This window comes from Babylonia areolata, chromosome 33, assembly GCF_041734735.1.
Source record: "Babylonia areolata isolate BAREFJ2019XMU chromosome 33, ASM4173473v1, whole genome shotgun sequence".
Lineage (NCBI taxonomy): Eukaryota > Metazoa > Mollusca > Gastropoda > Neogastropoda > Buccinidae > Babylonia > Babylonia areolata.
In genome coordinates, this window is record NC_134908.1 from 5,093,023 (window position 1) to 5,109,770 (window position 16,748).

The window sequence follows — 16,748 nt, forward strand, 5'->3', positions numbered from 1 at the left end:
CGCCATGTAGGCAGCGTTACTCCGTTTTCGGAGGTGTGCATGCTGGGTATGTTCTTGTTTCCATAACCCACCGAACGCCGACATGGATTACAGGATCTTTAACGTGCGTATTTGATCTTCTGCTTGCACATACACATGAAGGGGGTTCAGGTACTGGCAGGTCTGCACATGTTGACCTGGGAGATCGTAAAAATCTCCACCCTTTACCCACCAGGCGCCGTCACCGTGATTCGAACCTGGGACCCTCAGATTGACAGTCCAACGTTTTAACCACTTGGCTATTGCGCCCGTCACTATTCTAAATGACCTGTAACATCCTAGAACACATCTGAACATTACACTTAGCATTATACAAGACATGTTTTTTGGGTTTTTTTTCTTTTTCGTCATGAAAAATCAACTGCATAGCATCCACACTTCTTTTTTTTTTTTTTTTTTTAAATAATCATGGTTTCCTCATGTTCAGACATCTTATGCAGGTGTGTGTGTGTGTGTGTGTGTGTGTGTGTGTGTGTGTGTGTGTGTGTGTGTGTGTGTGTGTGTGTGTGTGTGTGTGTGTGTGATCATCATATATTTGTAAGGCTTTACGCTTGCCTTGGTTCAGTTTAAGTACGAATGCGTGCAACATTAAAAGAAACAAAAACATCTTTGAACATTACCTCAAGGGAGAACATATATTTTCATTATGTGCTAAATGTGAATTGTGCTGTACGGACTGAAAAAAAAACAATATAACCTTCTTTCCAAGGGACAAAAAATATATATATACATATGAATCCAAAAAAAAATATTTGGAAAAAAAAAAAAAAAAAGGGGGTATAGAATCACTAACATGATTTCTTACGATACTTTTACAAAAACAAAAAAAAAGGAACACAAAGATGGTATAAGAAAATAAAATAAAATTAGATTAAAAAAAAAAAAAAAAAAAAAAAAAAAAAGACTAAGAAAAAAGAAGAAAAGGATACGCAGCAATGATGAAACCAACAATGTGTATAGATACAGACAGAGAGAGAGAGAGAGAGTAGTTGCTGATATTACACTGTTGACAGGGGAAGGGGAGGAGAGAGGTGGTGGGGGAAGGGAAGGGGGAGGAAGCAGGTGTTTTATACATGTCTAAACGCCATGGTTAAGTCCCTTTTCTTTCTGCAGAGATTCTTTTTTTTTTTTCTTTTCTTTTTTTTTTCTTTTTTCCAACTCTCAAGTTCTTTCCATAGAAAAACGTGTCTTTTTAGTCATTTTCATGCTGAACCCATTTCTTTCATGGGTCCATTAAAAATAATAATAATTTTATTTTATTAATAAAATAAGAAATTCTAATGGAAAAGATATGCCAGAGATGTGTGACAAAGTTTCAACATACAATAACAAAAGCACGAAAAAAAAAAAAAAAAAAGCAATTGTCAACTACTCACAGTTTAAAAAAAAAAAAAAAATATATATATATATATATATATACAGAAGGCACTCTAACTAAGCAACACACACACACACACATACACACACAAAGAAAGCCAACATTATTTTATACATTTTTAGCTGATTACACAGTACACATCCTCATCATGAAACAAAAACATGATTGAAAAAAAAAACACAAAAAAACACACACACACGTTATGGCAAAAATCATGAGATTCCAACACAACAGGCAGTGTTTGTGATGAACTAAAAAATAAAAATAAAATAGAACAAAAACAAAAAAGTACACGATGCAGCATGATTCTAGGCATATTTTCAGTTTCAGTTTCAGTTGCTCAAGGAGGCGTCAATGCGTTCGGACAAATCCATATACGCTACACCACATCTGCCAAGCAGATGCCTGACCAGTGGTGTAGCCCAACGCGCTTAGTCAGGCCTTGAGAAGAAAGAAAAAAAAAAGGTTCTGACGCAGTGTGGACAGGGGATGGTGGCGGCTGTCGGGGACTTGCTGGCACTGCTTTTCCTGGCCTGTCTGCGTTGCTCTGCTGCAGCGATTCTGTTGGCCTCACAGGATTTGGCGCCTTTGTGGACAGCTGAACGCCACTTTGGTCTGTCCATTGCATTCAGCTCCCATGTGTCGTGGCTGATGCTGAAGGCCTTCAGAGAAGATAACTCATGCCTGGAGTACAATGAGTTAAAGTACAAACATATCGTCAAGACAAGCCAATGATAAACAACAAATGTGATCATGCAGATTCCTGAATGGATAGCAAGTGAAACCAGCAGAAAAAAAAAAAAAGCATCAATAAATACAGATACAAAACGGATAAACCCTGTGCAGTTTATCTGAAGGACTGGCCAGACAAACATATCCATCTCAAACCATAATCTGGTCAAAAATAAAGTGAAAAAATGTTGTTGGTCTTTAATTCACAGTTACTTCTAAAAGGCAACATTCCATTGAAATAAAAAATAAAATAGAAAAGACAAAAAAGAACGGCTGTAAACTATACTTGTGCTAAAGTCAACAACAAGAAAAATCAAAAGGCAACACTCCAAAAATACATCTGCCTTAACCCTTTCACCGCCAGTCAATTCAGAGGGCAAATTCCCTTGTGCTATAAACACCGTAAATATTGTGTCTAAATACAGCTGGGGATTCCCCCTGTGATGTGTCGAAAACATGGCCTATCCTACCACCGAACATTAACAGCAGCAGGTTCATGGATAACAGACCCATGATCTGGTCACCCTTCAGTGACATGGGTCCTCTACCTAGCTGCTGCATAAATGCAAGTTTGACAGTGAAAGGGTTAAACTGAACTTAAAATATATGTTGAAAATAAAACACAATTTCTTTTTAAATGGTAACATTCCTAAAAAAAATTATTTTTAAAAAACCCAAAAAAACCCTACCATGAACAATTAATACTATAATCAAATAATACAGAGAAAAAAAAAAAAAAAATTAAGGCAACAGTTCATAAATATATATGTGCACAGAACTCCATTTCGCAAATAAATAAAGCGCTCAAAGGTCTTGATTTTTGTTCACTTCGCCATTGATCCACAAATGTGCAACATTTTTTTTAATTGAAAAAAACACGGACAACTCAGAAAAAAACCCCAGACATAATAGCAAATTGGGACTTTACCATAGTCCTCTAATGTTAATGTTCTGAATTAAAGGAGTTGTGCACATTGTGAACGGTCACCAAAAAAAGAACAGAAGAAAGGTTCTTCGTCATAATCATCTTCACCATCTAAATTTCAAGAGTAGCGAACTGTCGCATAAGTCTAAATAATCTGCAGTACACAGCACAGAATGAATATAACAAGAATGCTCACATGATGAATACAACAGCGAACTGCCGCATAAATCTAAATAATCTAAAGTATACAGCACAGAAATGAATACGACAAGAATGTTCACAGAATGAATATAACAATCATTTTCAGACTTATAATAAACGGTCACGTTGGCTTCATACAGGCCACTCTCGGAAAGACAATTGTAACAGTGAAACAACAACTTGAATCCAACGACGACAGTTTATAGCAAGTATGGTGAGTGGTTAAGCTGACATCCAGTCGCAGTATCGAACAAGCAGAGGAGGAATTGATGAACAGAAATGCATGCAAGATACTGGCAAGAGTCTGTTTAATCATAACATGTCCATGTTAGTTACGTTTCATGCAAGTCTGTTAATCATACATCCATGTTAGTTAACTTAGAGAGACGTTTTATGCCAGTCTTTTAATCATTTGTCCATGTCAGTTAAAACAGTGTGGTGTTTTATGTCATTTTGTTTAATCATCTGTCCATGTGGAGTGATGGCCTAGAGGTAACGTGTCCGCCTAGGAAACGAGAGAATCTGAGCGTGCTGGTTCAAATGACGGCTCAGCCACCGATATTTTCTCCCCCTCCACTAGAACTTAAGTGATGGTCTGGATGCTAGTCATTCGGATGAGATGATAAACCGTGTGCAGCATGCACTTAGTGCACATTAAAGAACCTACGGCAACAAAAGGGTTGTTCCTGGCAAAATTCTGTAGAAAAATCCACTTCCATAGGTAAAACAAATAAAACTGCACGCAGGAAAAAATACAAAAAAATAGGTGGCGCTATAGTATAGCGACGCGCTCTCCCTGGGGAGAGCAGCCCGAATTTCACACAGAGAAATCTGTTGTGATAAAAAGAAATACAAATATAAATTAAGCCAGTCTGTTAAATCATATCATTTTTAGTTAATAGTGACAGTTTTATGGCAGTCTATTAAATCATATATCCATGCGAGTTATAGTGTGATGTTTTATGCCTATCCTCAGTGATTATTTTTATGCAAGGTTCTTTTCAAGTTAGCATCTTATGTCCTTTACATATTCACATTGAATGACTGCGATTTTTGTGCAATATTTGCTTTACACTGCAAATGCATTTCTCTCGTTGGAGAAATTTTATAAAGTAATGAATTTTATTATCACATGTTGATTTTATGGTAACCACAGCAAATGAATTTCTCTTGTTGGAATTTTTTTTTTTAATATATAATTTAATGATGTATCATACATTCTGTGGGAATAATGTTTTCTATATCATCCCCTTTTTTTCTTCTTTTTTTTTTTTTTTTTAAACTCTCTCTCAGTGAGAGGTATACGTTTGTAAGTGACACATATTTTAAACCTTGCCTCCTTGCACTAAAACCAGTCACAATGAAGTGTTTATAGCTAGAAACGGTTCCTTTACAAAGAAGACATCAGCAGTTGTCTCTCCGGTTCACAGACTTTGAAGAATGGCTTTCATCATTCATAGAAAGAAAAAAAAACTGGTAAAATCCCTGGTTTTTTTGTTTTTTTTTAAATCATCAGGCATGCTTTCATCATTCACAGAAGGAGAGAACAAAAAACATGGAAGAAGAGAAGAAAAAAAAACCCAACAACTTCCAGCAACTAACATTCTTTAAAAATATATAACAGACATTGCTAGTAACATTCTTTTATAATCACAAACCAGTCATTACTGGAAACATTCTCTTATATAAATCAGTCATTGTTGGTAGCATTCTTCTTAAAAACAAATCAGTCATTACTGTTAACAAACATTCGCTTTATAAACAGTCATTGCTGGTAACATTCGCAATACAAATCAGTCATTGCTGGTAACATTCGCAATACAAATCAGTCATTGCTGGTGACATTCGCAATACAAATCAGTCATTGCTGGTAACATTCTTTGATATAAATCAGTCATTGCTGGTAACATTCGCAATATAAATCAGTCATTGCTGGTAACATTCGCAATATAAACCAGTCATTGCTGGTAACATTCTTTGATACAAATCAGTCATTGCTGGTAACATTCTTTGATATAAATCAGTCATTGCTGGTGACATTCGCAATACAAATCAGTCATTGCTGGTAACATTCTTTGATATAAATCAGTCATTGCTGGTAACATTCTTTGATATAAATCAGTCATTGCTGGTAACATTCGCAATATAAATCAGTCATTGCTGGTAACATTCGCAATATAAACCAGTCATTGCTGGTAACATTCTTTGATACAAATCAGTCATTGCTGGTAACATTCTTTGATATAAATCAGTCATTGCTGGTAACATTCGCAATATAAATCAGTCATTGCTGGTAACATTCTTTGATACAAATCAGTCATTGCTGGTGACATTCGCAATACAAGTCAGTCATTGCTGGTAACATTCTTTGATATAAATCAGTCATTGCTGGTAACATTCTTTGATACAAATCAGTCATTGCTGGTAACATTCTTTGATATAAATCAGTCATTGCTGGTAACATTCGCAATACAAATCAGTCATTGCTGGTAACATTCTTTGATACAAATCAGTCATTGCTGGTAACAGTCTTTGATACAAATCAGTCATTGCTGGTAACATTCGCAATACAAATCTGTCATTGCTGGTAACATTCGCAATACAAATCAGTCATTGCTGGTAACATTCGCAATACAAATCAGTCATTGCTGGTAACATTCTTTGATATAAATCAGTCATTGCTGGTAACATTCGCAATACAAATCAGTCATTGCTGGTAACATTCGCAATACAAATCAGTCATTGCTGGAACATTCGCAATACAAATCAGTCATTGCTGGTAACATTCTTTGATATAAATCAGTTATTGCTGGTAACATTCTTTGATACAAATCAATCGTTGCTGGTAAACATTCTTATATATAAATCCATCACTGCTGGTAACAATTCTTTCGAGATATAAATCGGCCATTGCTGGCAATGTTCTTTCATACAAACAGTCATGAAAGGTCCACTTTCCAAAAAAACCAAGGTCTTCTCACAAGAGCCTTATTTGTACGTCGGGTGATTGTACAAGCAAGAACTGTACGCCAGTGATGCACAGCAGACACTGATGATGATGTGGTAGAGGTGGGGGGGGATGGAGGGACAAAAAACAGGACGGGGGGTGCAGTGGGGGGCGGGGGGGGGGGGGGGCTGGGGGGAGGAGGGGACGGAGGAGACAAAAAAATAAAATAAAATAAACAAAAATAAAACAAAACAACAATGACGTTTCGCCGCATGACAAAAACACAGCCCACTGGCCAAGACTTGCATTGTTTTGCTTGTTCCGTTCTTCGTCGTCACACTTTCTTTCCCATGTGCAAGTACGTGTGTGTGTGTGTGTGTGTGTGTGAAAAGTGCTTCGTGTCACTGCGCTGGTTGTCGTTCTTCCTCTTCTCTTCTCTCTCTCCCTCTCTCTCTGTCTGTCTGTCTCTCCACATCAGTCAACATAACTCCCGACGTCACCCAAACTTTTTGCAGACAGCGGTTATCTCCCCTCCTGGTTAACGTCTCTGTCGATGGACATTCTCAGTGCGTATGTACAACATTGTATTGATTTGTGCTGTGAATAAAACAATAATGCACATTACAAAAAAAAAAAAAAAAAAAAAAAAAAGAAAGAAGAAGAATAAAATAAAATAAAAGGATTTTCTTTCCGAGAATTACGTCCCGACATGGCACAAAATCTCGATGATACCAGAACCGTCACAGTCACCACAGCTCTAACGAGGCAAGGAATTCTCTCCCCCTTACCCACCCTTCCCAATCCCTACTCCACTCAACTAAAATAAAACGAGGTCGTCTTCTGTATCTTAATCCTCAAATCTCTATCGCCTTCCCAAACCATACTCCACTCAACTAAAATAAAACGAGGTCGTCTTCTGTATCTTAATCCTCAAATTCCTATCGCCTTCCAAACCCTACTCCACTCAAACTAAAATAAAACGAGGTCGTCTTCTGTATCTTAATCCTCAAATTCCTAAAGCCTTCCCAACCCAAACTCCAATCAACTAAAATAAAACGAGGTCGTCTTCTGTATCTTAATCCTCAAATATCCTTATCGCCTTCCCAAACCCTACTCCACTCAACTAAAATAAAACGAGGTCGTCTTCTGCTTCACCACTTCAAATCCCTATACAAGAGATCATCAGCAGTAGAACGCCCCTCCACTCGGTTCAAAGAAATCGGTGTCATCTTCTTCCTCAAAATTCTGATACACCAGATTGTCATTCTCTCTGCTGTAGAACATCCCTCCATTCAACTGCAATAACTGGGGGGGGTCGTCTTCTGAATCTTCTTCCGCACAATCCTCATGTCCACCCGATTGTCACCAACAGGAATCTGGGGTCAATTTCTGCATCTTCATCCTCAAGATCCTTTATACACCAAATCGTAACCGCCCCCCCCCCCCCCACCCCCCCCCACCCCCCCCGGGTGGGTCGTCTTCTGTATCTTTGTCTTAAGTCTCTCCATACGAACGTCGAAAGAGACCACGTTAACAGCGTTTCACCCCAATTACCATCATCAAAATATTGCAAGCGGGAGGCTCTTATACTGAAGACGTGAATGTTGACAAAGAATACCACAATTCTGACGACGGAAGCTAAACGTTGGGTCATTCAGACACCCACTGGACATCCGAGGGGTCTGTGTAGAGGAGAAGAGAGGACTGGCCGTACTGAGTGAGTTAAAAATCCCGATTCCCCTGATCATCACTGAAAGAAAGTGGGGTCAACTTCTGTGCGTTCGTCCTCAAGATTTTTGCACACCAAATCGTAACCTTCCCTTCACTCTACTGAAAGAAATTAGGATAATCCTCTGTATCTTTGTGTTAGTCCTAACGATCCTCATACAACATATCACAACCACCCCCTTCACTCGACTAAAAGACATCAGGGTCGATCATGGTATCTTCTACATGATCGTAACCTCCCCTCCTCTCAACTAAAAGAAAGTGGGGGTCGTCCTCTGTATGTTCATTCTCAAAACTCTTATGCACCAAATCATAAAAACTCTTATACAGTACCAAATCATAACCACCCTCTTCACTCAACTAAAAGACATCAGGGTCGATCATGGTATCTTCTACATGATCGTAACCTCCCCTCCTCTCAACTAAAAGAAAGTGGGGGTCGTCCTCTGTATGTTCAATCTCAAAACTCTTATACCACCCCCTTCACTCAACTAAAAGAAATCAGGGTCTTCCTCAACATCAAAGTCCTCGTAGAGCACATCGTCACTGTCTCTGCCGAAAGCCTTGCCCAGCAAAACCTCATCACCGCTGCGGTAGTAGACCCCGGCGCGATCAGAGTCGTCGTAGTCCAGCCCTTCCCCCGAACTGTCCTCGTATACCGACGTCTCCTTCCAGTCAATACCAGGGTTCATGGGGATACGTAAATCTGTGTACCACGACAAACATGATAATAATGATCATGATGATGATATGGCGATTGTAATTATGATAATGATGATGATGATAGTAACGATGATGATGATGAAGACTATAATGCTGATGATAATAATAACGATGATAATAATAATACTAATAGTAATAATGATAATAATAATGATAAGTATAACTGGTACTTATATGGTGCAAACTCCCTCTATCTCTTTCACTGCCAGGTTTCTCTTGTTTTTTCTCTCCTTTTTTAAATTATATATATATCTTATTTTATTCTGGAAATCAACAAACAATGAGGCCAGGAGATGAAATGACTAACAAATAGTAAAGAGTGGTAACTTTCTCCATACACAAGGTACACAACTTCAAGTCAATGCTGCTTACGCTACCGATTCAGCTAGCACACAGGTAAATAAAAGGTACATTGGAACAAACCCAGACACTTCCTCAAAAAAGGAATAGCCGGGCCTGTCCTTATACCGATCATTTGACATGGGCACTCAGCAGCAATGACAGAAGAAATGTGCGAACACAAATCAGCTTTCGTTCAAGACAGGCAAAGCCTTTTAATCCTGAATATGCTACACAGAATATACGGACAATACAGAACCACCACATGGCTGCCTCAATGGATTCTTTCATTTCTAGCCAAGACAGTTGGGACAGCAGTTGCCCCCGATCTCCCAGGTCAACATATTTGCAGACCTGCTAGTGCCTGAACCCCCTTCGTGTGTATATGCAAGCAGAAGATCAAATACGCACGTTAAAGATCCTGTAATCCATGTCAGCGTTCGGTGGGTTATGGAAACAAGAACATACCCAGCATGCACACCCCTGAAAACGGAGTATGGCTGCCTACATGGCGGGGTAAAAACGGTCATACACGTAAAGGCCCACTCGTGTGCATACGAGTGAACGCAGAAGAAGAAGAAGAAGAGGAGTTATACATACCTTTATGGTTGTGGAGATCACAGTTCTCACTCCCCTGGCACACTTTGAGGATGGCCAGCTGGTCATGAAGTTGCTGCAGAACTCCGTAGTTCAGCTTCTTTGCTACATTGTGCAGCTGGAAAATAAAGAGTATCCAATTTATTTTTTTGAATCGACTACACACGGGGCACTGCCGCCTGCGAGAGACCACAAGTACCGAATAAAGCTGTCACACACTCCTGACTGCCTGTGTAAGACAGGCCCACAAACCCTGGCACACATCCTGCAGTCCTGCCCCCTGTATCAAGATGCACGGACGCAGCAGTGGCCCTATGGAGCCACACTGGCAGAAAAGCTCTGGGGCACCAAAGAAGATCTCATCAAGACCACCACCTTCATCTCCAGCATAGGAGTGCAAGTCTGAGACCATGATCACGGGAACGCAGAAGAAGAAGAATTTTGTGAATCAGCGGGCGCAACAGTCAAGTGGTTGAAGCGCTGGACTTTCAATCTGAGGGTCCCAGGTTCGAATTTCGGTAGCGGCGCCTGGTGGGTAAAAGGGTGGAGATTTTTTTCCAATCTCCCAGATCAACTTACGTGCAGACCTGCTAATGCCTGAACCCCCTTAGTGTGTATATGCAAGCAGAAGATCAAATACGCACGTTACAGATCCTGTAATCCATGTCAGCATTCGGTGGGTCATGGAAACAAGAACATACCCAGCATGCACACACCCCCGAAAACGGAGTATGGTTGCCTACATGGCAAGGTTAAAAAAAACGGTCATACACATAAAATTCCACTCGTGTGTGAGTGAACATGGGAGTTGCAGTCCACCAACAAGGAAGTATTGTATTGTATTGTATTGTATTGCATTGTATTGCACTACATTGCACTGCATTGCACTGCATTGCACTGTATTGTATTGTATTGCACTGCATTATTGTATTGTATTGTACTGTATTGTATTGTATTGTATTACTCTTTTTGTCACAACAGATTTCTCATACAATAAAATGCATCAACCTAGTTCCACACAAACCTGATCTGGGTCAGCCTTCATGTCGTAGAAGGAGATGAAGTTGGTAATGTATTCGCAGTAAAGGAAATCACTGGTGGCGTTGATCGTGCGTATGCACCAGTACGTATTGTTGTTGGCGTTCGAGCAGAAACAGAATGGCCCATCTAGAAAAAAAAAAAAAAAACACAACTCAGAGATAACAGAAGTTGTTGATGGCTTTCGAGCAGAAACAGAATGGCCCATCTAGAAAAAAAAAAAAAAAAAAAAAAAAAAAACCCACACAACTCCGAGATAACAGAAGTTGTTGATGGCATTCAAGCAGAAACAAAAAGGCCCATCTAGCAAAAAATAAATGTAAAAAGCAATTACAACTCAGAGGAAAGAGTCATTAATGGCATTCGAGCAGAAACAGAATGGCCCTTCTAAAAAAAAAAACAAAAAAAACCCAAACAAACACAACTCAATAATAGAAGTTCTTGGCATTCGAGCAGGAACAAAATGGCCCATCTAGCAAAAAAAACAAATATAAAAAGCAAATACAACTCAGAGGAAATAGCTGTTGTTGGTATTTGAGCAGTAACAGAATGGCCCATCTAGAAAAAAAACAAAACAACAACAACAAAAACACAAACACATCCCAGAGGAAACAGAAGTTGCTGTTGGCATTTGAGCAGAAACAAAATGGCCCACCTAAATTTTAAAAAAAAAAAGAAATAATAATTTAAAAAACTCAGAGGAAAGAGAAGAATGCAAATAACCAATGCTCTGAGGAAACAAAACGAATGATGTATATAAAAGAAAGAAATCAGAGAAATAAAAAGCTGTAGAAAAGCACTCCCTCCTTCCAAGCACACACACTCTTTCCAAGCACTCCCTCTTTCCAAGCACACACTCTTTCCAAACACTCCCTCTTTCCAAGCACACACTCTTTCCAAGCACTCCCTCTTTCCAAGCACACACTCTTTCCAAGCACTCCCTCTTTCCAAGCACACTCTTTTTCAAAGCACTCCCTCTTTCAAAGCACACACTCTTTCCAAGCACTCCCTCTTTCCAAGCACACACACTCTTTCCAAGCACACACTCTCTTTCCAAGCACTCCCTCTTTCCAAGCACACTCTCTTTCCAAGCACTCCCTCTTTCCAAGCACACACTCTCTTTCCAAGCACTCCCTCTTTCCAAGCACACACTCTTTCCAAGCACACACTCTCTTTCCAAGCACTCCCTCTTTCCAAGCACACACTCTTTCCAAGCACTCCCTCTTACAAAGCGCACACTCTTTCCAAGCACACCCCTCTTTCCAAGCACACACACTCTTTCCAAGCACACTCTCTTTCCAAGCACTCCCTCTTTCCATGCACACTCTCTTTCCAAGCACTCCCTCTTTCCAAGCACACACTCTTTCCAAGCACACACTCTTTCCAAGCACACACTCTTTCCAAGCACACACTCTCTTTCCAAGCACACAAGCACACACTCTTTCCAAGCACACACACTCTTTCCAAGCACACACACTCTTTCCAAGCACACAAGCACACACTCTCTTTCCAAGCACACACTCTTTCCAAGCACACACTCTTTCCAAGCACACAAGCACACACTCTTTCCAAGCACACACTCTTTCCAAGCACACACTCTTTCCAAGCACACACACTCTGTCCAAGCACACACTCTGTCCAAGCACACACACTCTTTCCAAGCACACACTCTTTCCAACTCATAGTGCCAGCGGGGTGGTGTCTTCCAGTGATTGTTGTTGAGGGATAAGCACTTCATGCTGTTTGTTTCTCTCTCACTGTGTCTCTCTATCTCTGTCTCCTACCCCTCTCTCTCTCTCTGTCTCCTACCCCCCTCTCTCTCTGTCTCTGTCTCCTACCCCTCTCTCTCTCTGTATCTCTCTCTCTCCCCCTCTCTCCCCCATTTACCTCTCCCGTCTCTCCCCCTCTGTTTCTCTCTCCCCCCCCCCCTCTCCCCCATCTACCTCTCCCCCCTCTCTCCCCCTCTCTCTTCCCCCCTCTGTTTCTCTCTCTCCCCCTCTGTTTCTCCCTCTGTTTCTCCCTCTGTTTCTCCCTCTCTCTCTCCCTCAATCTGCTTTTCTATCTCTCTCTCTCTCAACCCCTTTTATCTCCCCCCTCTCCCTCCTCCCATTTCCCTCTCCCCCCCCCCCCACTCCCCCCCATCTTCTCCTATCTCTCTCTCTCTGTCTCTGTCTCTCTCTCTTTCCAACTCACAGGTCCAGTAGGGCGGAGTCTTCCAGTGGTTGTTGTCGTGGGAGAAGCACTTCATGTTGTTGTCGTTGCAGCTCCTTTTCTTCCGCCCCTTCCGCTGCTCCTTCCGCTGGTTCCGCTCCTCTCGACGCTGCGCTCGCAGCAGCAGCTTCTGCTCGCGCCGGATCTGACGCTGTATCTGACGATCGTTCCGCGTTCCCCTGCGATTGTTCAGTCAACAGGTTCACCGACACTGACACGATAGGAAAAACAAATAAAACTGCACGCTGGAAAAAAAAAAAAAAAAAAAAAAAAAAAAAAAGGGTGGCGCTCTCAGTGTGGCGATGCTCTCTCTCCCTGGGGAGAGCAGCCTGAATTTCACACAGGGAAATCTGTCGTGACAAAAAAAAAGATAAATACAAATACACTTTCTTGACACTGACGCTGAAGCTGGAAATTCTCTTTCTTCTCTCCCCCTTTCCCCTCTCCCACCCTCTCCTCTCTGTATCTGATGATCGTTTCATGTTCCCCTCATGTTCCCCTCCTTTGACGCTCAATTTCAGTTGAAACTGAAACTGACGCTCAAACTGGAAATTCCCCCCCTCACCCCCCCCCCCCCCTCCCAAATTTGACGATCGTTTCATGTTCCCCTCCTTTGACGCTCAAACTTGGAATCCCCCCCCCCCCCCCCCCCAAATCTGACTATCGTTTCATGTTCCCCTCCTTTTACGCTGAAACTGGAAACTCTCCCCCCCCCCCTGTATCTGACGATCGTCTCATGCTCCCCCCTCCTTGACGCTCAAACTGGAAATTCTCTTTCTTCTCCCCCTGTGTATCTGACGATCGTTTCATGTTCCCCTCCTTTGACGCTCAAACTGGAAATCCCCAGTTGTGTGTGTGTGTGCATGTGTGTGTGTGTGTGTGTGTGTGTGAGTGCATGTGTGCGTGCATGTCATTTTTAGTAATATATATACCCTTTTTTTGTTGGATGTTTTCATTTGTAAATATTGTCTTAACATGAGTATGTGTGTGTGCAGAGGGGGGGTTTAGTCTATCGTCAGCTATTGGGAATTCCTTTTTTTTTTTTTTTTTTCCCCCCTCAAGGCCTGACTAAGCGCGTTGGGTTACGCTGCTGGTCAGGCATCTGCTTGGCAGATGTGGTGTAGCATATATGGTTTTGTCCGAACGCAGTGACGCCTCCTTGAGCTACTGAAACTGAAACTGAAACTGGGAATTCTTATTTGACTAGTTTTCATCTCTTCTTATGCTGCGCATGATGATTTTATGCTAGTGTTTACAACTAGCCTGTGATTGCACAACTTAATTTCCATGTGGATTAATAAAGTGGTTTTGATTGATTGATTGACTGATTGACAGCGGCCCCCAGTTACCTGCCGGAGTCCAGGCTGTTGGTACAGTCACAGTCGTCGTCCCCAGCTCCCTGTAATGGCTTTGTGTCCCCGTTGGCGTTATCGTCGTCTTCCGTGCTGTCGACGTACAGAGGGGGCCTGTTCTCCGACAGATGGTTCCGGATATTCTGAAGAAATATGAGATACATTTAAGGAAAGTGTGCAGGCCCACTTTCATGGTGGACGGGCGCAATAGCCGAGTGGTTAACTCACTCGCTGCCATTGTCCGCATATGCGGACATCGTCGGAGAAAGCGTTGGATGCCAATGTCCGCATATGCGGACTTAAATTTTAAAAATTTGTGCTGTCAGAGTGACGCGTCGGATGCGAAAATCAAAAGCAGATGTGATATCTTACGTCACCTCTGGTCAGCTTTTCATTCACACACGCTGCGTGTGTGTCGCGATAAGCTCAACCGCAGTTGATAACAAAGCGTGCCCCCTGTCAGCTTTGTAAGTTGTTTGACAAGATGGCGTCACGGCGAAGTGTTCGACACGGTCGGAGAGGTGAAATGTTACTCAGCGTCGAAGATGCTTTGGAAATGATCCAAACTGAAGGCTCTGATGTCGAAGGAGATAATGTTGATTCTTCGGACAGTGAATTTGAACCAGATCCCGATGAACTAGAAATAGATTCGGCCGCTGAAGAGAGTGTTTACAATGGAGAGGAAAGTGAGAATCATGTGCCAGCAGATGAGACAGACACAGACGACGAAACCACTGAGGAAATGGACGATTTTGCAAGTGTTTTCACCAGTGATTGGACTGACAATTTTTCATTTTTCCCTCTTGCACATCCCTTCACTGGCATACCAGGTTTGTCAGCTGACTGGCCAGTCAACACCCAGCCGGTTGAGTTTTTTTCTTTGTTCTTTGATTTTCATTATGTAGAGACAATATTTTTTTTTGTATGTGTGAATTTCAACTTTCTTCACCACCTGTTCATACTTCATTGCATGCACTAGGTCTTCAGTTCCTCAAATAGTGTTAGAATGTGATGTGGAACATGTTGGTGTACCTTTCTGATGGGTGCAAAAATGCTAAAAAATACACAAAATATGGATGCCGCGATCAACATCAAGATGGTGAGTAAATACTTTGATTTTTTGCACACATATGGAACAACATTCCTTGCATACATATACTAAATATCAATTGTCTGAGTGTTTGTTTGTTTTTTTTACAATTTTTTCCCCATCCTATACAAACCCTGGGTTTTCAGGGATTGGCAAGGGCAAAAACTCTTGGCATGGAGTGAGTTAAAGCGTTTGACTGGCAATCTGAGGGTCCCGGGTTCAAATCACGGTGACGGCGCCTGGTGGGTAAAGGGTGGAGATTTTTACGATCTCCCAGGTCAACATACTGATGTGCAGACCTGCTAGTGCCTGAACCCCCTTCGTGTGTATATGCAAGCAGAAGATCAAATACACACGTTAAAGATCCTGTAATCCATGTCAGCGTTCGGTGGGTTATGGAAACAAAAACATACCCAGCATGCACACCCCCAAAAACGGAGTATGGCTGCCTACATGGCGGGGTAAAAACGGTCATACACGTAAAGGCCCACTCGTGTACATACGAGTGAACGTGGGAGTTGCAGCCCACGAACGAAGAAGAAGAAGATGGTACCAGTAGCAAGGGCTATGCCCCTGACCTGACCCATTATACAACATACCCCCACCCCAACTCACCCTCAGATCGTCCAGGATCTTCCGGTACTCCTTGATCATCTCGTCGACCCGCTCTCGATGGGCCTCCCATTGGCTGTAGTCATGGTAAATGTCCTGGTCGCACGACACCGTCTGGTTGCTCAGGATACGGCATCGACGGGTGAACAGGTCAAACCCTGCACCTAAAAACATGCTGCTTGAGGTTTTAACTTGACCAGATCAATTGTGTTGTGTTGTGTTGTGCTGATGTTTTAACTTGACCAGATCAACTGTGTTGTGTTGTGTTGTGTTGATGTTTTAACTTGACCAGATCAATTGTGTTGTGTTGTGTTGTGTTGTGCTGATGTTTTAACTTGACCAGATCAATTGTGTTGTGTTGTGTTGTGTTGATGTTTTAACTTGACCAGATCAACTGTGTTGTGTTGTGTTGTGCTGATGTTTTAACTTGACCAGATCAACTGTGTTGTGTTATGTTGTGCTGATGTTTTAACTTGACCAGATCAATTGTGTTGTGTTGTGTTGTGTTGTGTTGATGTTTTAACTTGACCAGATCAATTGTGTTGTGTTGTGTTGTGTTGATGTTTTAACTTGACCAGATCAACTGTGTTGTGTTATGTTGTGTTGTGCTGATGTTTTAACTTGACCAGATCAACTGTGTTGTGTTATGTTGTGCTGATGTTTTAACTTGACCAGATCAACTGTGTTGTGTTATGTTGTGCTGATGTTTTAACTTGACCAGATCAACTGTGTTGTGTTATGTTGTGCTGATGTTTTAACTTGACCAGATCAACTGTGTTGTGTTGTGTTGTGTTGATGTTTTAACTTCACCAGATCAATTGTGTTGTGTTGTGCTG

At 41.6% G+C, this 16,748-nt stretch overlaps 1 protein-coding gene across 1 annotated transcript in view; it reads right to left on the reverse strand.

Annotated features, from left to right (window-relative positions):
* Positions 1–7,692: 7,692 nt before the first annotated feature.
* LOC143276936 (extracellular sulfatase Sulf-1-like) overlaps positions 7,693–16,748 on the reverse strand; it is a 55,150-nt gene continuing 46,094 nt past the window's right edge. The window contains exons 13-18 of the mRNA XM_076581606.1: positions 15,916–16,076; positions 14,208–14,353; positions 12,841–13,037; positions 10,634–10,776; positions 9,613–9,727; positions 7,693–8,656 (exon numbers count right to left, since the gene is read on the reverse strand). Coding sequence (XP_076437721.1) covers positions 8,442–8,656; positions 9,613–9,727; positions 10,634–10,776; positions 12,841–13,037; positions 14,208–14,353; positions 15,916–16,076 — 977 coding nt within the window. The 3' untranslated portion in view covers positions 7,693–8,441. The remainder of the gene's footprint in view (positions 8,657–9,612; positions 9,728–10,633; positions 10,777–12,840; positions 13,038–14,207; positions 14,354–15,915; positions 16,077–16,748) is intronic.